Below are 18,072 nucleotides of genomic sequence, written 5' to 3' on the forward strand. Positions count from 1 at the left end.
TGAAAAGCATCGAACTTGCGAAATGAGCTACGCAATGGGAGTGACCAAGGTACCAGCCGAGGTCAAGAAAGATGTAAAGACGGAGCAAGAGTGGACATTAATTGAGAAAAAGCAAACACACTCAATTTACTTTGGCGAGATGAGAAAAACAAAAGACAAGGCGCTCCTTGTCCGAATGGAGTGCCAGCTCGGTAAAGCCACACCCGAAGAGGTCTTTCAGGTTCTGAGCGACAACAAGTACCTCTCAGAGAAAGGATTATTCGAGATGAAAGCACAGGACTTTTGCGACACGGCACAAAATGAGACGCAGCTCAGATTAATTTCGAGCATTTTCCACTTTAAGCCGCGAGAAGCTGTCGTCAGCCTCAAACGCGAGATCAACGAAGATAAATCGATTTGCGCGGCAACAATAATCAGCATTGAAAACGAAGAGGTGCACCAGGGCAACATTAAGGTGTGCTTCAGGCCGTCAAGTGTAGTAGCTTCAAAAGTTAACGAAGTTAGTAATGTAAGTACAATTGCTGTAATAAACATGGACATGCAGGCAGGTTGGGTTCCGAAAAACGCGTTTGGGAATCACATTCTCAAGCGGATCTCTCGGCAGATCATCTCAAATTTCGTTGCATCGGTCAATGGGTATCAGAGGTGGAAAAATGCGAAGTGAACTATTTTCACATATTGTGTGTTTAAACATAATCAGATATTCACGATTTGGTTTTGGTCACTTAGTTGTTCCCATCGATCTTTGAACAACAATCGATGTTTTCAATACACAAGTTTTAGTGTCGAAAAACAATTCAAAAGGCTAAAAAGATCAAATTGTTCAAAAATCCATTGCAGATTATACAAAAAGAACAACAACCAACCGAACTTCACAATACATCTACTTATCTTGTGCTGTGAAACACCGGACAACGTATCGTTTGTCAATTTTGTCTGTGTTCAAATTCCTTTTTTGAGTGTAAAAATTGAATAAAAAATCCTTTATGATCTAAAATAAAAACACAATTTTCATTTATATTGTTGTTATGCGTTTTAATCTTAAAGACACCTTATTTTGACCATTCATTTTCATATAGTTTATTATAATTCAATTAAACTATACATATAGGTTTCAGTCCATGTCATTTACCAAACATTATTTTTGCGGTTATTTGGTCACAACCAACTAAACAGAAGAAATGGAGATTTCATTGTTTTTAAAAAATATATTTTTTTCATTTTTTAAATATACGAATTGTCTAAAACAGTATTTCTTTACATCTTCTTTTAATTTTAATTTTACTTTTAATTTTAATTATATTTCAATGATAAAACAAACAACCAAACTACAGTTCTTTTGTTTTTGTAATAGTAAACACGTTGACGTTGTTTGCACTTAAAATTTGATTCAATTTTTTTCTACTTTCCCATAAAAAATAAAAAATCAATTGTACAGTAGGGAAAATGAACCTTAGCCCAGGAAATGTACTTTAGCCCAAAGAAATTACTATATTTTTCTTTAAAAACACGGGTTTTTACTAAAAAACAAATATTTAAGAAAATTGACTTTTATTTAGATATAGTTTATTATTTTAATATAACAATAAAAAATAATTAGTTTTTCTATGGGCTAAGGTTAATTTCCTGGGCGAAGGTTTAATGGCCCTACTGTAATTTCTTGAGTGATCTAAAACATCATTGTTGATGGTTAAAACCTAATCAACTTTGTTAATCTAATCATTATGTATTTTAAATGGCTTTTTTGACCACATGTAATAATATAAAGTACATTCCTTTTTAATCTTATCTGATTTGTTCAAATGGCATTTCATGAAAAACTTAATAAGCAATGATCTTCCCGATGTATCACATATCAGTGACGAATTATCATCTTGTTGTTCCTTTTTCATATAAAAATAAGTTAGTTAAAAGGTGAACGTTTCGTAAAAACGAATTATTAAAATGCCAAATTAAAAACCTTTTTGAAAGTTTTATTTATTAGATAAATAATTATCGTAAGCCTTTGTGATTATTCGAATACAATTGGGAATATCAAGGAATCCTTTTGGATATTTGATGACATCAGCAAACGTTTCAAACGTGTAACAATAAAAATAATGAAGAGAATTGAGAAAACAATTGTTACCTTTTGAAAAATAAATTTGTCGACGTTCTTGTTTTTGTCTTGGATCTTTCTCTTCTTTCTTTTGAAATAAAACCAAATATGAAAGACTTCCCATTTCTTTAATGATCTTTGCTCTAACCAACGAAATAAAACTGAAAAGGGACAACAATAGAAACAGCATAATAACATTATACCTATTTTTAACATGAAAAACTAATTTATCCCTTTTGTTCTCGTTTTAGAATAATGTTTTCGGCTCTTATTTAAATGATTGAACTTGTTAATAGTCCACCTAAGATGTCCACATTCACTCCAACAGATAAAAGTCTCTATGAAGTTTTATTTTCTCTCTCTTATAAAGAAAAGGTTTCATCGTCACCAGTGAATCAAAAGAAACCACGGACATCTAAAAAGAATGTCCGAAAGACTAAAAAACGGTGGGACAACAAATTGAAAGCAGAGGCAGTCAAAAAAGCTGATGAACTTGGGTTGACTCACGCAACTATCTTTTTACAAAAAATGCAACCAGAACATTTCGCCAAACTTTGCCCAAGTACTTTACAATATTGGGTCAGACAGTGTGATCATCAGAGAACAACTTTTGGATTTCTGGACGCGTGAAGATTGTTGAATAAAATAGAGTTAATTATTATATTATTCATTATATCCTTTTTAACCATTTTCATATAACTCACTGGACTTCATTATATTACAGTTAGTTATCTGAATTCTGTTCTAAAATTGGGTTATTATTATTTATAATATGTTCAATTAAATATATAATATAAATAGAACTTGAACTAATAATAGAACTTCATGTTCAAACCTATTTTAAGTATTATTCTTTCTTCTTCTTTTTTAACTATCTTAAAAATTTTATTTTTCAGATTACAAGTCTGGTGGAAGTTTCATTTTAATTTATTTTAATTACTTGTTCCAATAAAAATAGATAGAATGGTATTGCTTATCAATAGACATAACATTTAAATACTCAGCAGTCATTACCGTTGAAATTAAGCATACAAAAAAACATTCCATTAAATAAATAATAATAAAATCATAAGTTAACTTCTAATTTATTTATTTGTTAAAATAAACTATGGTAATGACTCTATTAATTAATATCATATTTAAGCCATATTGATAACACAGAACCAACAGCACTACCTATAGATATTAAAAGAGAACCTAATACACCACATATAGTCATAGCACCAACTGTTTTAACATGCGAGTGTATTTTTTTAAGAGACTTATCACATGATTCTGGATATAAATAAGGGTCTACACTACACACTCTAGACAATGTTCTATCTTCATCAAAACAACAAATTTCATTAATTTCATATTGAGCCAACTCTTCTTCATAAAATGTATAATTAGAATTGGACTCTTTATACACTCCAATACTCTTATCTTTGTGAATGACCATACTCCCAATTACACAGAAGACTACAGCACCTATAAGAGGTACTACACAATACCAAATGACAAACACGCCACCTCCTGGATATAATGTAAACATCCAAAACACGATATACAACACACACATAATAATTGCAATATACCCAAATGATGACCCAACTCGATAAACAAAATTAAGTTCATTAAATGTATTTGGATAGTCATTATATGTATCTTTAAGTATATACGTAGACGGCAGTGTTACTATACCTACTGACAATAACAACACCCCAAGAAAAATCAGAGGTGCTATAAAGACTATTGTACACACCATCCGAGCAAAACTTTCAGCTCCACACACCATAGTCTATTATTTTCGTTCACTCATGAATTTCGAACTATTAAGCACATCAGTATATTAACTATTAATTATAATTAATATTATTATAATTATTGTTCAAAGACTATAGAATTGAATTCTATTTTTATTTTAATTGATATTAGTATATTTATAATTCTATTTTACTATGAATTATAATAATATTTCAGCTTCTTTACTCATCAAAAAATAGTACAAAACTATTGATAACAAATGCTATTCTTTAATTGTTTTTTATTATTAAAATAACTATTCAGACACATAAATCACTTTTCAGTACAAATGCCATGATAAGATACCTTACATTTAATGAGGAATTCAGTTTGAATCTATTTTTAAATACTATTTAATGTAATTCATTTAACAATACCTTAGAATAGTTTATATCTAGTACTAGTAAATTAGATAAATAGAATTTGTTATTAACTATAAATTGATAATAAAATAACTATATCACTATAGTTCCTAGTCAATTCACTCCTCGTAGTGTTCGATGCAGTCCATCCACATTCCATCGCCTGCAAATTGGTACATTGCAATGGCAACGCCTGTTTTGACCTTTTTGATATCATCTGAGGACAGTTTCATCTGTCCAATTGCTATTGGGTTCTGTTTCCCTTCGGCCATGATCAACACAAACTCCCCTTCTTTAATGCCATCATCGAGTTTCGCGCCTTTGGAAAGAAGCCCCGGAGCCATCACATCACTCCCAGCAAGAAGGTGTTTGATTGCTCCAGTATCTACCTGGACTTTTGTCATCATCTCGGGGTCTTGGGGTCAAATAACATTTTTGGTGCTGTTAAAATGTTATATATAACATTTGAATAACAAAATAATGTGGTGGAACAAAAAAGTGAGAACAAACATGACATGGCGAGATATAATGTCGGAACGAACACGTCTGATTTGTGTTGGAAAAAGTAGACTTTGTCATTAACTAACATAGCCGTTGAGTGGTCCAATTTTGAGTTCGCGCAATTAATGGGAACGTCTTTTGGAAATATAGTGTCAATAGGAAGGCCCGGATAAAGTTCTTTGATTTTAGCCTTGGCGTGTTTTGCGAGCGTAGCTTTCATTTGCTTCAACGGTCCAAAATCGTTTCGCTTGAATTTAGCAAACATTTGAATTACTTCTTAGTTTTTTTTTTATTTTTATAGGTCTTTGTTGAAACTATAATTTTATGGTATTTATACTATTAATTTATCCATTTTTTTGATTGTGTTATTCAAAATGTATTTTTTTCTTTTTAATTATTTCTTTGTAATTGTTCCATTATAAAATCTGATTAAAATGAAAGATTATGTAATAAAAGTCATTTGAACTACAAAATGAATTACATTAAAACAATTCTTCAAAATTTACACCTTTCATTGCTGAAGAAAAATAACGAGTTGATAGCATCTCTTTCCACACATTTTCGTCATTGATGTACTTCTCGTCTGATCTGAACTTGTGGACAATCTGGATAATCAATTGTTTGAGATCGCTTTTCGTTTTGATGGGCGGTAAACTATAATTAATAGGAAGTAAACCATCCAAATAGTTTTTCTCGAGAATTTCCTTTGCGTTTTTGTACTTGTCAAAAATGACGGAGGTGAACGACAATTTGATGAGTGGCAAGATCGCTTCCGCAAAATAATCTCGAAAGATTTTTGAGAACTTTGCCGGAACGAAAATACGTTTAAGGCGCGCAGAAATACGGGAACCATACACGTCTTCAATGTTGAGACTCTCAAAACTCCGCACCTCCTCGTTGGAGACAAAACTCATCCGATCTAAAGTGGTGTACTCAACCATTTGGAACGCATGGACGTTCAACAAACTGACGACATTTGCCCAACATATGTTGTTCATTGAGGCATCAACATTGAAGCATTCTCGCCACTCAAACGTCTCTGTGTTCTCGTCCAACACAAACCGGGTCTTGTCAAAATTGCCAAGCGCCGAGGGTACAAGCGCAAGTTGTGCTTTCGGCGTTTGGTTGAAAAATGGCGAGATGCCACGAACAAAGAGGAGGATGTGTGGGATAAATCCAAAGAAGTCATACGATATCGTCACTTCGTCGAGACTTGTAAGAAGTTCTTGAGCTTCATTATCACACCCGCTATAGAGTCGAAGATACACACCACACGCTTGGGCCTCGGAGACTTCCTGTGGTGTTAAACTCCGCTGCTCCAAAATTGACCGAATAGTACTTTTGATGTATAAAATTTGTTCCTTCTCGCAAGTGTACGAAACAAGTTCGAACTTGTCGTTGAGGTCTTTCACTTTTTTTAATTCCGTCATCTCAATCACTTCATCTTTGTTTTCGATGTCCAGCGCCTTTGAAAAGACGTTAGTCAGCTGTCCATCGTCGTTCTTGAACTTTTCAGTGAAGGGAAGTAAATCCTTAACGATGGTTTTGAGCGATATTGCCAGTGTGATATTCGCAAGCCGAAGTTGCGCAGAGTTGTTCTTGTCACTCGCAATACGAGCAAACATGTTTGCAGTGACAGCAGTTATTATACATATGAGGCAGTTGTTCAATTCCACAAGTTCCTTCAAAAAATAGGGCATTCTCTTGAATGTGTTTTTCCCAAAGATTGAGATGATCATTTCAACAAAGCTGCAAACGCCTTCCATTGCGTCCAAAAAATTGGCGATCTTCTGCAGCGCGTCTGTTTGCGTCAATGAGAGAAACAAATCGCAGTCATTTGCCTCCAAAACGTCATAAAATGAGATCGTAGCACGGACGTCCGTGTAAAAAAAGTCGTACATGTTTTTGATGATGCTCTCCATCCATTCGAAGTTCTCTTTCTTCTGCATTTCGGAAAAGGTTGAAAAGAGTTCCAACGACTTCAGTCGAGGCGTGTTACGAACACCCAAATCAATATTCAAGTAATTTACCATTCCCTGCAGACCGACAAGGAGTGATTTTTCAAATTGAGTCCCACTCACAGAACTTGACATTATTCGACTCGCACAATCACAAAACGTCAGTAACGAGTTATCCACATAATTTTTATTTAGTCCCAATTGGGTTTTTAACTGCGCGAAGATCAGTTGAAGTGTTGGAAAAGGTCGGACGAAATACTGTGTTGCAAGGGAGAGCAAATACGTGATTTTCGGGGTGTTAAATTCGATGATTTCTCCTTCAAACTTGTTCACTTGTTTCCCGACGTTCTCCGAATTTTGTCTCCCAAAATTCTTGAGCGTCTCTTTCAAATTTTCCGTCTTCGCTTTTTTGAGTTCGAAGGGACGTGTTTTCTCGTCTTCTTTGTTTTTGCAATTGTCGATGATATCCAAAATGTCGCAGAAGATGCCCATCAGTGTTCGGACGCGTCGTTGTTCGTCTAAAGTGTATCGAATTGTGTTCATTGAGTTATTCACCATTTCAAACGTTTCTTTCATCTCAGAAACTTCTTTATTTTCCTTATCAAAACTGGAAGAGATTATAAAGCCAATCCGGCACACCTCTGCAGCTACTGAACATGGAATCAGCATTTCTCCACATCCACTGTACTTCTCTGTTATTAATTGATACTTACTGAGAACTGGAGAGTACTCGTTCTCGTCTCTCTCGGGTTTTTTGTCACCAAATAAGGATGTCCGCCTCATCAATTATTCAGATGATATTTTCTTTCTATTTTCTTTGAATTTTTTCTAGTTGTTTTTCTCAGTCAACGATCTTAACCAAACTGTTAATAATGTTTATTTTATTATTGATAATAATAAAATTATTATATCATAATATATAATATATAATATTATTTATTGTAATTTAGTTTATTATATTATTATTTTATTACTAATATATTAAATATTTTATTATTATAATAATTATATTTTTAATAATTTTATTATTATTTTATTACTAATATATTAAATATTAATAATATTTAATATATTAATTATTTTATTATGATAATAAATATATTAGTATTCGGTTAATAATATATTAATAATATTAATAATCTAATTTATCTCTAATTCGAAGATAATTCATAAAACGACAATTATCATTATATAGTAAAAATGTAATATAAAATAATACTATTTATAGTATTACCACAAAAAGTATTGTTTTAACTGAACATACGAAATTGCATCCCATTATTTTCCGTCGCTTGAGCTTGTGTCCTCCCTGAAGACGATAGAAGCAGAGAAGAAGAAAGAAACGATAATGACGAGAGTTGAGAGCCAGAAGAGGATAGCCACAAGGAATCCCATAATACCGCACATAGGGAATATAATAAGACCTCCGACCAAGTAGAAAACGATGAGTGTAGCTCTGTTGTAAGCGACTTTAATAGTCACAATGAACTTGAACTTTCCGAAGAAAGAGAAGAAAGGGAGAGCAACAAAGATGATACCAAAGACTATAAGAACTAAAGCCTCGAAGACTAATGAGAGCCCACCTTGACTTTTTATCAAGTTGTTGTGTTTCTTTGTCGGGAACCGATATTTTGTGAAGTCGTTGGTACAAAAGTGAGTAATACCAGTCGCTACCATTAAAAGACCGGAAAGGACTACCCAGACTAAAACAAAGATTTTCATCGCAGTGGAGCATTGAGCGTTGTTGACAACTACCATTCCTTAACTATTTAATACAGTTCTTGAAAAATCGTCACCTTCAAAGGCGTTTTCTGAGTCAAGGAATAAATTCTAATTGAACGAATTTTCGGATTTCACGTGGAAAGTATCCTATCAAACGGGGTTTGGGCTTGTCTGTTGAGTCTGAAAAAGACTAAAACACTCCGCTTTTTTTACTTCCTTTAATTAGGCGTTTATTGCTATTTGTATAGCTTTTTTTAATACTTTTTATTATTACTTTTGTTAAAAATAATATAATTTGATGTTAAATAGTATTACTTTAAAATGTTGCAATCAAATGTGTTTTTTGAATTAAAAACATTTTTGGGAATATTCATAATTTATTATTATTTAATAATTAAAAATATTATATTTTGCTAATTTTATGTTATTTTTTTATTAGTTTTTGTTTTTTTTATTCCCAAAAATACTTTAAAAAGGAAATAAATCACAATTTGTCATTTTTTTTATCATGAAAAAAGAGCTATTTGTAGACTAACATGAATTTATTATTTATAGTTTTTTTATTATTGATATAATAATGTCTCTGGAGAAGATTTAGTCATAAAAAAACTTTTAAAATAGTCTTTTTTTTACAATTTATTCACATTTTATTTTTTGAAATTAAAAAAGTGTCTCTTTGAAGTTTTATTTTAAGTTCTAATTGTAATGATTCAAAATACAATATAAATGTTATAAAAATGTTATTTTTTGATAAATGAATTGTTATTCTAAACTATAAGTTAAATTTGTTAAATAATATTAATAATTTGTTAATTAAATAATAATAAAAATTGTTAGTATAAGTTATTATATATTATAATTAATTATTATATCAAATAAAAGATTTTGATAAAAATGTCAGATAATTTACAATAAATGTGGCAATGTATTAATTTTGGTAAAAAATTATTATACAAACACGAACATTTAGTAACAAACTGATTAAAATGCCGAATTACAATTGTTTTTTCACTTTACAAATTACAAAAAATAGATAACTAAACTATTTCAAACCTAAAAAATATCGTTTATTTTTGGAAGTATTTTCTTGAACGAAATTGTTGAAGAAAACGTTTGAATTAAAAAATAAGAAACAATTTTTTACTTTTATTATAAAAAATCTTTCTCAAATCCCGTTTTTCTAGTAAAAAAAGTCATTATTATACTTTTCAAAATAGTAATTAAATTACCAAACGAAGACACCCACGACTTAACTGAGAGAAGTTACAAATACAAACAAATCGCTTACTCAAGAAACTAAAAAAGAAATGAGTTTAGAGGTGTTCCCCGACGAGGCGGAGAATTTCTATACTCTTCGGATTTTATCGACTGAAGTAGTTGATGGTATAGCTCTATTAAAAGTCTCTGTCTCGTCTATAGAATTAATGTGGACCATATACCGACGATGGGATGAGTATGTGAAGTACTTAATATCCCTTCAGCGGATCACACCTGTTCGTCTTATAGTATTTAAAGAGCAAAACCAAAGTGTAGCTCTTTCTTCTAAGACTTCCTTAGAGAGTTCCATCAGTTTCTTACAGAATTCTACGCACCAGATTTTAGCCTTTGACCAAGTTCAAGCGGAAATCGAGAAGTCAAGTTATTTATTTGATTCCTTCGAACCGTCTTATATAACACTCAAAGTCATCCATCAAGGCTTCCTCGAAGTCAAAAGTAGTTTGTCGAGGTATGAAGACCCCTTCACAAAGGCCTTTGCAGTGCTTTCTGAGTCGAACATCTTTTATATGTATCACTCACCAAGTGAATATTCCCTTCCTCTTTTCCAAGCGACTCTTCCGTTTCTCTCGTGTGTGACTGTCCCGGAGAATTCAAATTACATTTTCGTCCAAATTTCACATAAAGAAATTTTGATGTTAAAAACGCCAAATTACATCGAGACGGAGTGGTGGAGCAAATTCTTCATGCGGAGTGTTTCTAAGAGTCATGTCCCTGGTATCATTAAAGACGCATTTAAAGCTATTTCCAATGAGAGTCAATCCACCTTTGAACATTGCTGTCATGAGTATAATCCACACAAGAAGAAAGTCTTGCGCAATGAAGTGAAGAAACAAATGCAGAGTCAAAACGTCTCCGAAGCTATCACTAAATTAAAGAAGAAAAACATCATTAAAAACGTCGGCGAATTCGTCGAGTTATCCGTCCAAGCCTTAACCGGCGCTACTCTCCCTAACATACAAAGCGCTTTAAACTCTTTCGTCTGTTTAACAGTCAACGACGTCGTCGTGACTAACTCCTCTAACATCAAAGACGTCGCCTTGACCAGTGCCGACGTCGTGAGGATCCAACCCATTAACAAGGAGATGCAAATGCTCTTCGACTCGACCGTTCAAAATGAAGCCAAATTTTTAACTCTTAAAAACGCTAATGAGACTCCCAAAACTCCTGGGAATCTCCCTTTGGTCTATTTCCCGAATGAACAGCTTGTAATGGTCTATTCTAATATCGTCCACATCCACACGAAATACGACTGCGGCCCCCCGACATGCTGTACCGGGTTGGACCCCATTCCCGGGACGATTCTTATAACGTCTGCGCGCCTCATCTTTCGTGTTCAAAGACAGTCTGGTACAAGTGAGTCTGATGGGTTGTTCAGTTCATTTCATGGGAAGTGTAAAGAAGAGGGCTTTGAGATCCCGATACCTCTCTTCTACCAAATTCGGAAGGAAAAGATAGCACTGCCGACTGTTGGGATCTTCTCGTGTGTGATTGTTAAGTGCAAGAACTTCCACAGCTTTGTGCTGGCGTTCTTTGATGGGGAGAAGGCGGACGAATTGGAGCAGATTGTCATTAAAGCGGTGAGTCGTCGGACGATGACGGAGGTCTTTTACTTTAAAGGAGTTTACGAAGGCCCAAATTACTTGAAAGACTTTGAACGAATGAATTATAGAAAAGCGGGTCTGTCGTTGTATGAAAGTGGTGTGAAAAGCTACCCTTCACGGATTGCTTTGCCATCACAGATGACGCCGGAAGACATCTTACAGATTGTGAACTTCAGAAGTAAAGGGAGGATCCCCGCTATGAGTTGGTGGAATTATGAGAAGAAAATGTACCTCTTACGAAGCGCTCAGCCCCTTGTTGGCTTGACGACGACGCGGAATTTTGCGGACGAGAAATTAGTTGAAATAGCACGGGGTATGTCGGAAAGCCAGAAGATGACGTTTGTCGACTGTCGGCCGAAGTTGAGTGCGTCGGCGAATATGATTAAAGGGATGGGGTATGAAGACTCACGGTATTATGAGGGAAGCGACGTCGTCTTTTTGGACATTGATAACATCCACAAGATGCGAGAGAGCTATAACCAACTGTTCTCTGCGATGCGGAGAATCTCTTATGCACATGTGAGTATGACGGAAGGGATGAAGATCGTCGCGAATAGCAAGTGGTTGTATCACATCAGTAAAATACTGAAAGGAACCGTCATAGCTATCAATCGAATGATTCAAGGAAGTACTTTACTTGTCCACTGTAGTGATGGATGGGACAGAACAAGTCAAATAGCGTCGTTAATTGAAATTGTAGTCGACCCCTTCTATAGAACAATTGAAGGGTTTCAGGTTTTGATTGATAAGGAGTGGATCGCATTCGGACATAAATTTAAAGACCGGTGCAGACATCTGGTGTCTACGCAAAGCATGAACGAGTACTCACCAGTCTTCTTACAATTCATCGACTGCGTGTTCCAAATCATGAGAGTCGCTCCAAAGGAGTTCGAATATAACGAAAACTTCTTGATGGAAATAGCTCAACAAAGCTTCTCGTGTTATTTCGCGAATTTCTTGTGTAATTCACAGGAAGAAATGAACTGTAAAGCAGAAAGCTTGTGGAACGTCATCAATAAGGAAAATATCCGATTCAGGTTTGTTAACCCAACGTATAAGAAATCGGAGAAAATGCTCAACGTGAATGATATCGAAAAAAGTGCTCCAGTGTTATGGAGGAAATTTTATCAGTCATATTTTCGATTCCATTCAATGTAATCTATTTTTTATATTAATGTTGTTCATTTTTATAATTAATAATCATGTTATGTTGTTGTTAAAATACTCTAAAATAAACGTGTGTTCATTATTACATTATTTCGTTGTAAATTTTAAATTATACTGTTTTTCAAAAGTTTGTACTGAAATGTCCCAAATTTTTGCATTTATTTTGTTTATTATTTTTGGGAATCAGTTTTTGATTATAAATTTCAATAATTTTTTCCAAGTAAAAAAAAGAAAAACAATTTTCAAAAAATATTTTTTTACTTAAAGAATTTTTAAGCATTAAAAAATATCCTGTAAAAATTGAAATAACGGGATTTATGTTTCTGAAAAACACATGAATGTTCCCAAAAGTGCATTTTATTATTAAAAGCTGATAAAATAAATGCCAAAAAAAATTTTGAAGTCGAGTCTTCATTTAAAAAAAATAAATAACAGAGCGATAGTATTGCGTAATATTGACACATTGATGGTGTTGTCACAACAATAACTAGGATATCAAAACCCAAAATTATTAAATGTTTGCTCATATTTATGAATTGTTTTAAACTCATTATTTCATTTTCTCTTATATGAAAAAAGAATACAGGGGGGCTAAAAAACCGCTTCCGTCTTTTTAACCGCTTCCTATCGATTTAATAGTTATAAATAATAATAATATAATAAAATGTATAGTACTGTTTACCATGAATACTGAATATGCCTCGTGGAGACTTTTTTCTGTCCAAGGTGGTAATTTGTATCATAGTTTTTATTATAATGTTATTATTTATAACTATTAAATCGATAGGAAGCGGTTTTTTATCCTCCCTGTATGTTTGATTTAAATTTAATATAAAAAATAATGAAATTGATATTTAGTTACTAATTAACATAAACAACAACATTTCAATTTACAAATGTGTATATACAGTTGACCAAATAATTATCAGAGACCAAATACAGTCAATATTCGATATAAGGGAGAAAAATAAGAGGAAGCCCTTATATCAAATAATAGAAAAAAAAATAAAAAAAAAGAAATTTATGTGTTTGCTTTTTGTTGGTTATTTCAATTTAAAAACCCAAAAATGGTAATAATTGGATTAATTTGTCACAAAGTTAAAAAGTCAATTAAAATAATATAAAAACTATGTTTTATTATATTTTAATTAAACATTTTTAATTAAAATAAACATAATATTATAATTATAATAAAAATAAATAAACAAGTAATTTTTTTATTGAAATAATACAATGAATGTATTTGCATTCTTTCAAAAAGTATACTTACCTTGACAACATATAATAATCAATTGGTATTCCCGCTTTACGAACTTCATGAAACCAATTGATCATTGCTTCCTCAAGTTCCAGCTTCTGTGGTTTTCTTATTCGTTAATACGAGGATAAAAAATTATCAATGTTTCTTTAGAAATTGAAGGCAAATGATAAACTTGCTTTGGAGAAATTACTATTTTCAGTTGTTGTCCGACAACTTTGATTACTTTTTGTGAATTTTGATAAGGATCAATTAATTCAATAATTTTTATTTTGTCTCGTAACATCAATGATGTTCTTGTTTTAACACATTTGGATTGCATTAAAACTTAATGATTTAACAGATTTATTTGAAGTTTTTAAGTCGAAACAAAGTTAGATACAAAAGTTTTATTTATTATGTTAATATACTTGTCTTTGTTTTTTGATTTATTATGAAATTTATTATTTCTTTAAGATAAAAATAATTGCCAATTGTTTTCAAGATATAGGCAAAGTGTTTATTTTGGTTAGAAAAAAAATTAATAATCAAAAAAATATTTTTGTGACAAAAAACAAACCAAGGTATTATTATAATTCCTCATTTTTTCCCTTATATCGAATAACATTGGTACCCTATATTCCCTTATATCGAATAATGACTGTAATTGTAAGAAAGATGTATTTCCCGTTAATTAGCTTGGAGATGACTATTGAAAAAAAGTGAAAAAAATACACCAAATAATGCTAAGAAACCCATTTCTTTTTTTAAAAATAGTTCTTGATTAAGGTTTTAAAACTATTTATTTTTCTTCTTACAGGTATGTAACTGAACATATAAAAACACAACTGAATCCTAAACACAGTGTTTTTAAAAATGCCAATTGATTGGTTAAATTTTTTTATTGTTCCATGAACAAAAGGAATAATTAAAAATAAAAATTCAATAAAAATAACAAATGAAATAAAATTAAATTTAACATTAAAAATGTTCATTGAATTAATATTGAGTGTCTCATTTCAAGACGATTACAACTTTTTGATGATTAAATTTAATACATATAAGTCTTTACATATTTCGTTTTTCTTTTCGATTTTTTTGTGTTAACAATATTATATTTACATCATTTGTATCATCAATAATTTTTAAGTCTTCTTGACAAAAAGTTGTACCAAAATCAAGACAGAGTTCTTCTTTACCAGTATTTTCTTCAAAAACATTGAAGTTGCCAGTCAAGTATTCATTAACATCAACTTCACGAATTTCACATATTTGAGATGTGAAGTCGGCATTATAAAAAAGATGCAGCGAATTGTCGCAATCAATTACGTGAATGTTTTTCTTCGTGTGAATATACAGTTTTAAAGATCGATTTTTGTTTGTTTTACTTTTATTATTTTATTTCAGGATGCCGATTCAGAATAGATCCAACAATTTATAATATTTTTGGGGGTAAAATTGTTGATCATCCATATTTAGATTATTAAAAGCTATTTTTAGTAATCTAAGAGTAAGTATAGGATTCAGTTGTAAATTTATATGTTCAGTTGCCCTCCTGAACAATTATTTGGTCTCTGACTGATATTTGGTCAAATGTAGTTGTGCGATTTGACCAACAACTTTAAATTTGTTTTGCAAAATGTTGAGTTGTGGTCAAACAAAATAAAAATAATCTGTGAAATTGGAAAAAAGGCGAAAATTCAAAAAATTGCATATGTTGTCCAAAAATAATTAAAATCAATTGTTATTGTTTAAAATATTTAATATTAACAAACAAATGATTTGAATAAATGTATTTGAAAAATGTAAAAAAACCTGATATTCAAATATGGTTAGAAAAACAATTTAATAAAATTTTTTACAATAATCATTTTATAACAACACGTAAATAATAATATTATGTGAGAAATAAAACAATAATCATTTATATATGATATAATTGTCAAAAAATGTTAAGTAATAGATTGTATAAAAAATATATATTCGATTTTTTATGCTTTTCTTTTCAGATAGTCTATCTTCTCATGTTTCTACTTTCGGTAGGTTCATATCAAGTAGGATACACCCGTTCCCATCTGAACACGGAAGTAAAGATGCTTAGAGCCTGTTTAGTACCATTATGTTCACACAGATGGGAACGTCAGGTAATCTACCTTTTTAAGTTTTAGTTGTTCTATTTTTAGAACATGTATATATTACAATATGTTATATAACACACGCAAAAGACGCGCTTTTTGAGCTTTTTATTATTTTATTAAAATGATATGAACATGAGTTGTTATGTATTGAGATTATTATACGATGTTCATATCATGCCAACATATTTGTAAAACACAATTCAGAATGAACATTAATATATAATATTATGATAGTCATAACTGTTTTATTATCACTCGTTATTCATTTCATTCATATATTCGATTTTTATGCTTTTCTTTTCAGATAGTCTATCTTCTCATGTTTCTACTTTCGGTAGGTTCATATCAAGTAGGATACACCCGTTCCCATCTGAACACGGAAGTAAAGATGCTTAGAGCCTGTTTAGTACCATTATGTTCACACAGATGGGAACGTCAGGTAATCTACCTTTTTAAGTTTTAGTTGTTCTATTTTTAGAACATGTATATATTACAATATGTTATATAACACACGCAAAAGACGCGCTTTTTGAGCTTTTTATTATTTTATTAAAATGATATGAACATGAGTTGTTATGTATTGAGATTATTATACGATGTTCATATCATGCCAACATATTTGTAAAACACAATTCAGAATGAACATTAATATATAATATTATGATAGTCATAACTGTTTTATTATCACTCGTTATTCATTTCATTCATATATTCGATTTTTTATGCTTTTCTTTTCAGATAGTCTATCTTCTCATGTTTCTACTTTCGGTAGGTTCATATCAAGTAGGATACACCCGTTCCCATCTGAACACGGAAGTAAAGATGCTTAGAGCCTGTTTAGTACCATTATGTTCACACAGATGGGAACGTCAGGTAATCTACCTTTTTAAGTTTTAGTTGTTCTATTTTTAGAACATGTATATATTACAATATGTTATATAACACACGCAAAAGACGCGCTTTTTGAGCTTTTTATTATTTTATTAAAATGATATGAACATGAGTTGTTATGTATTGAGATTATTATACGATGTTCATATCATGCCAACATATTTGTAAAACACAATTCAGAATGAACATTAATATATAATATTATGATAGTCATAACTGTTTTATTATCACTCGTTATTCATTTCATTCATATATTCGATTTTTTATGCTTTTCTTTTCAGATAGTCTATCTTCTCATGTTTCTACTTTCGGTAGGTTCATATCAAGTAGGATACACCCGTTCCCATCTGAACACGGAAGTAAAGATGCTTAGAGCCTGTTTAGTACCATTATGTTCACACAGATGGGAACGTCAGGTAATCTACCTTTTTAAGTTTTAGTTGTTCTATTTTTAGAACATGTATATATTACAATATGTTATATAACACACGCAAAAGACGCGCTTTTTGAGCTTTTTATTATTTTATTAAAATGATATGAACATGAGTTGTTATGTATTGAGATTATTATACGATGTTCATATCATGCCAACATATTTGTAAAACACAATTCAGAATGAACATTAATATATAATATTATGATAGTCATAACTGTTTTATTATCACTCGTTATTCATTTCATTCATATATTCGATTTTTTATGCTTTTCTTTTCAGATAGTCTATCTTCTCATGTTTCTACTTTCGGTAGGTTCATATCAAGTAGGATACACCCGTTCCCATCTGAACACGGAAGTAAAGATGCTTAGAGCCTGTTTAGTACCATTATGTTCACACAGATGGGAACGTCAGGTAATCTACCTTTTTAAGTTTTAGTTGTTCTATTTTTAGAACATGTATATATTACAATATGTTATATAACACACGCAAAAGACGCGCTTTTTGAGCTTTTTATTATTTTATTAAAATGATATGAACATGAGTTGTTATGTATTGAGATTATTATACGATGTTCATATCATGCCAACATATTTGTAAAACACAATTCAGAATGAACATTAATATATAATATTATGATAGTCATAACTGTTTTATTATCACTCGTTATTCATTTCATTCATATATTCGATTTTTTATGCTTTTCTTTTCAGATAGTCTATCTTCTCATGTTTCTACTTTCGGTAGGTTCATATCAAGTAGGATACACCCGTTCCCATCTGAACACGGAAGTAAAGATGCTTAGAGCCTGTTTAGTACCATTATGTTCACACAGATGGGAACGTCAGGTAATCTACCTTTTTAAGTTTTAGTTGTTCTATTTTTAGAACATGTATAT

At 31.4% G+C, this 18,072-nt stretch overlaps 7 protein-coding genes across 7 annotated transcripts; 3 read left to right on the forward strand and 4 right to left on the reverse strand.

The window, feature by feature from the left end:
- Nucleotides 1–22: 22 nt before the first annotated feature.
- EIN_162500 (hypothetical protein) lies at nucleotides 23–664 on the forward strand (the record flags this gene model as incomplete). Its single annotated transcript, XM_004185904.1, has 1 exon — nucleotides 23–664. One exon carries the CDS (start codon nucleotides 23–25, stop codon nucleotides 662–664), a length of 642 nt encoding a protein of 213 aa, XP_004185952.1.
- Nucleotides 665–2,374: 1,710 nt separating this feature from the next.
- EIN_162510 (hypothetical protein) lies at nucleotides 2,375–2,728 on the forward strand (the record flags this gene model as incomplete). Its single annotated transcript, XM_004185905.1, has 1 exon — nucleotides 2,375–2,728. One exon carries the CDS (start codon nucleotides 2,375–2,377, stop codon nucleotides 2,726–2,728), a length of 354 nt encoding a protein of 117 aa, XP_004185953.1.
- Nucleotides 2,729–3,221: 493 nt separating this feature from the next.
- On the reverse strand, nucleotides 3,222–3,875 carry EIN_162520 (hypothetical protein; the record flags this gene model as incomplete). The annotated part of the gene is made up of 1 exon (XM_004185906.1): nucleotides 3,222–3,875. The coding sequence occupies one exon, from the start codon at nucleotides 3,873–3,875 to the stop codon at nucleotides 3,222–3,224; it is 654 nt and encodes a 217-aa protein (XP_004185954.1).
- Nucleotides 3,876–4,364: 489 nt separating this feature from the next.
- EIN_162530 (translation machinery-associated protein, putative) lies at nucleotides 4,365–5,011 on the reverse strand (the record flags this gene model as incomplete). The annotated part of the gene is made up of 2 exons (XM_004185907.1): nucleotides 4,365–4,660; nucleotides 4,756–5,011. 2 exons carry the CDS (start codon nucleotides 5,009–5,011, stop codon nucleotides 4,365–4,367), a joined length of 552 nt encoding a protein of 183 aa, XP_004185955.1.
- A 217-nt stretch (nucleotides 5,012–5,228) lies between these two features.
- On the reverse strand, nucleotides 5,229–7,487 carry EIN_162540 (hypothetical protein; the record flags this gene model as incomplete). The annotated part of the gene is made up of 1 exon (XM_004185908.1): nucleotides 5,229–7,487. One exon carries the CDS (start codon nucleotides 7,485–7,487, stop codon nucleotides 5,229–5,231), a length of 2,259 nt encoding a protein of 752 aa, XP_004185956.1.
- Nucleotides 7,488–7,982: 495 nt separating this feature from the next.
- Nucleotides 7,983–8,462, reverse strand: EIN_162550 (hypothetical protein; the record flags this gene model as incomplete). The annotated part of the gene is made up of 1 exon (XM_004185909.1): nucleotides 7,983–8,462. The coding sequence occupies one exon, from the start codon at nucleotides 8,460–8,462 to the stop codon at nucleotides 7,983–7,985; it is 480 nt and encodes a 159-aa protein (XP_004185957.1).
- A 1,271-nt stretch (nucleotides 8,463–9,733) lies between these two features.
- Nucleotides 9,734–12,463, forward strand: EIN_162560 (hypothetical protein; the record flags this gene model as incomplete). The annotated part of the gene is made up of 1 exon (XM_004185910.1): nucleotides 9,734–12,463. The coding sequence occupies one exon, from the start codon at nucleotides 9,734–9,736 to the stop codon at nucleotides 12,461–12,463; it is 2,730 nt and encodes a 909-aa protein (XP_004185958.1).
- Nucleotides 12,464–18,072: the final 5,609 nt, after the last annotated feature.

The sequence above is a fragment of the Entamoeba invadens genome (genome assembly GCF_000330505.1).
Source record: "Entamoeba invadens IP1 unplaced genomic scaffold scaff_1105074724785, whole genome shotgun sequence".
Taxonomy (NCBI): domain Eukaryota; phylum Evosea; order Mastigamoebida; family Endamoebidae; genus Entamoeba; species Entamoeba invadens.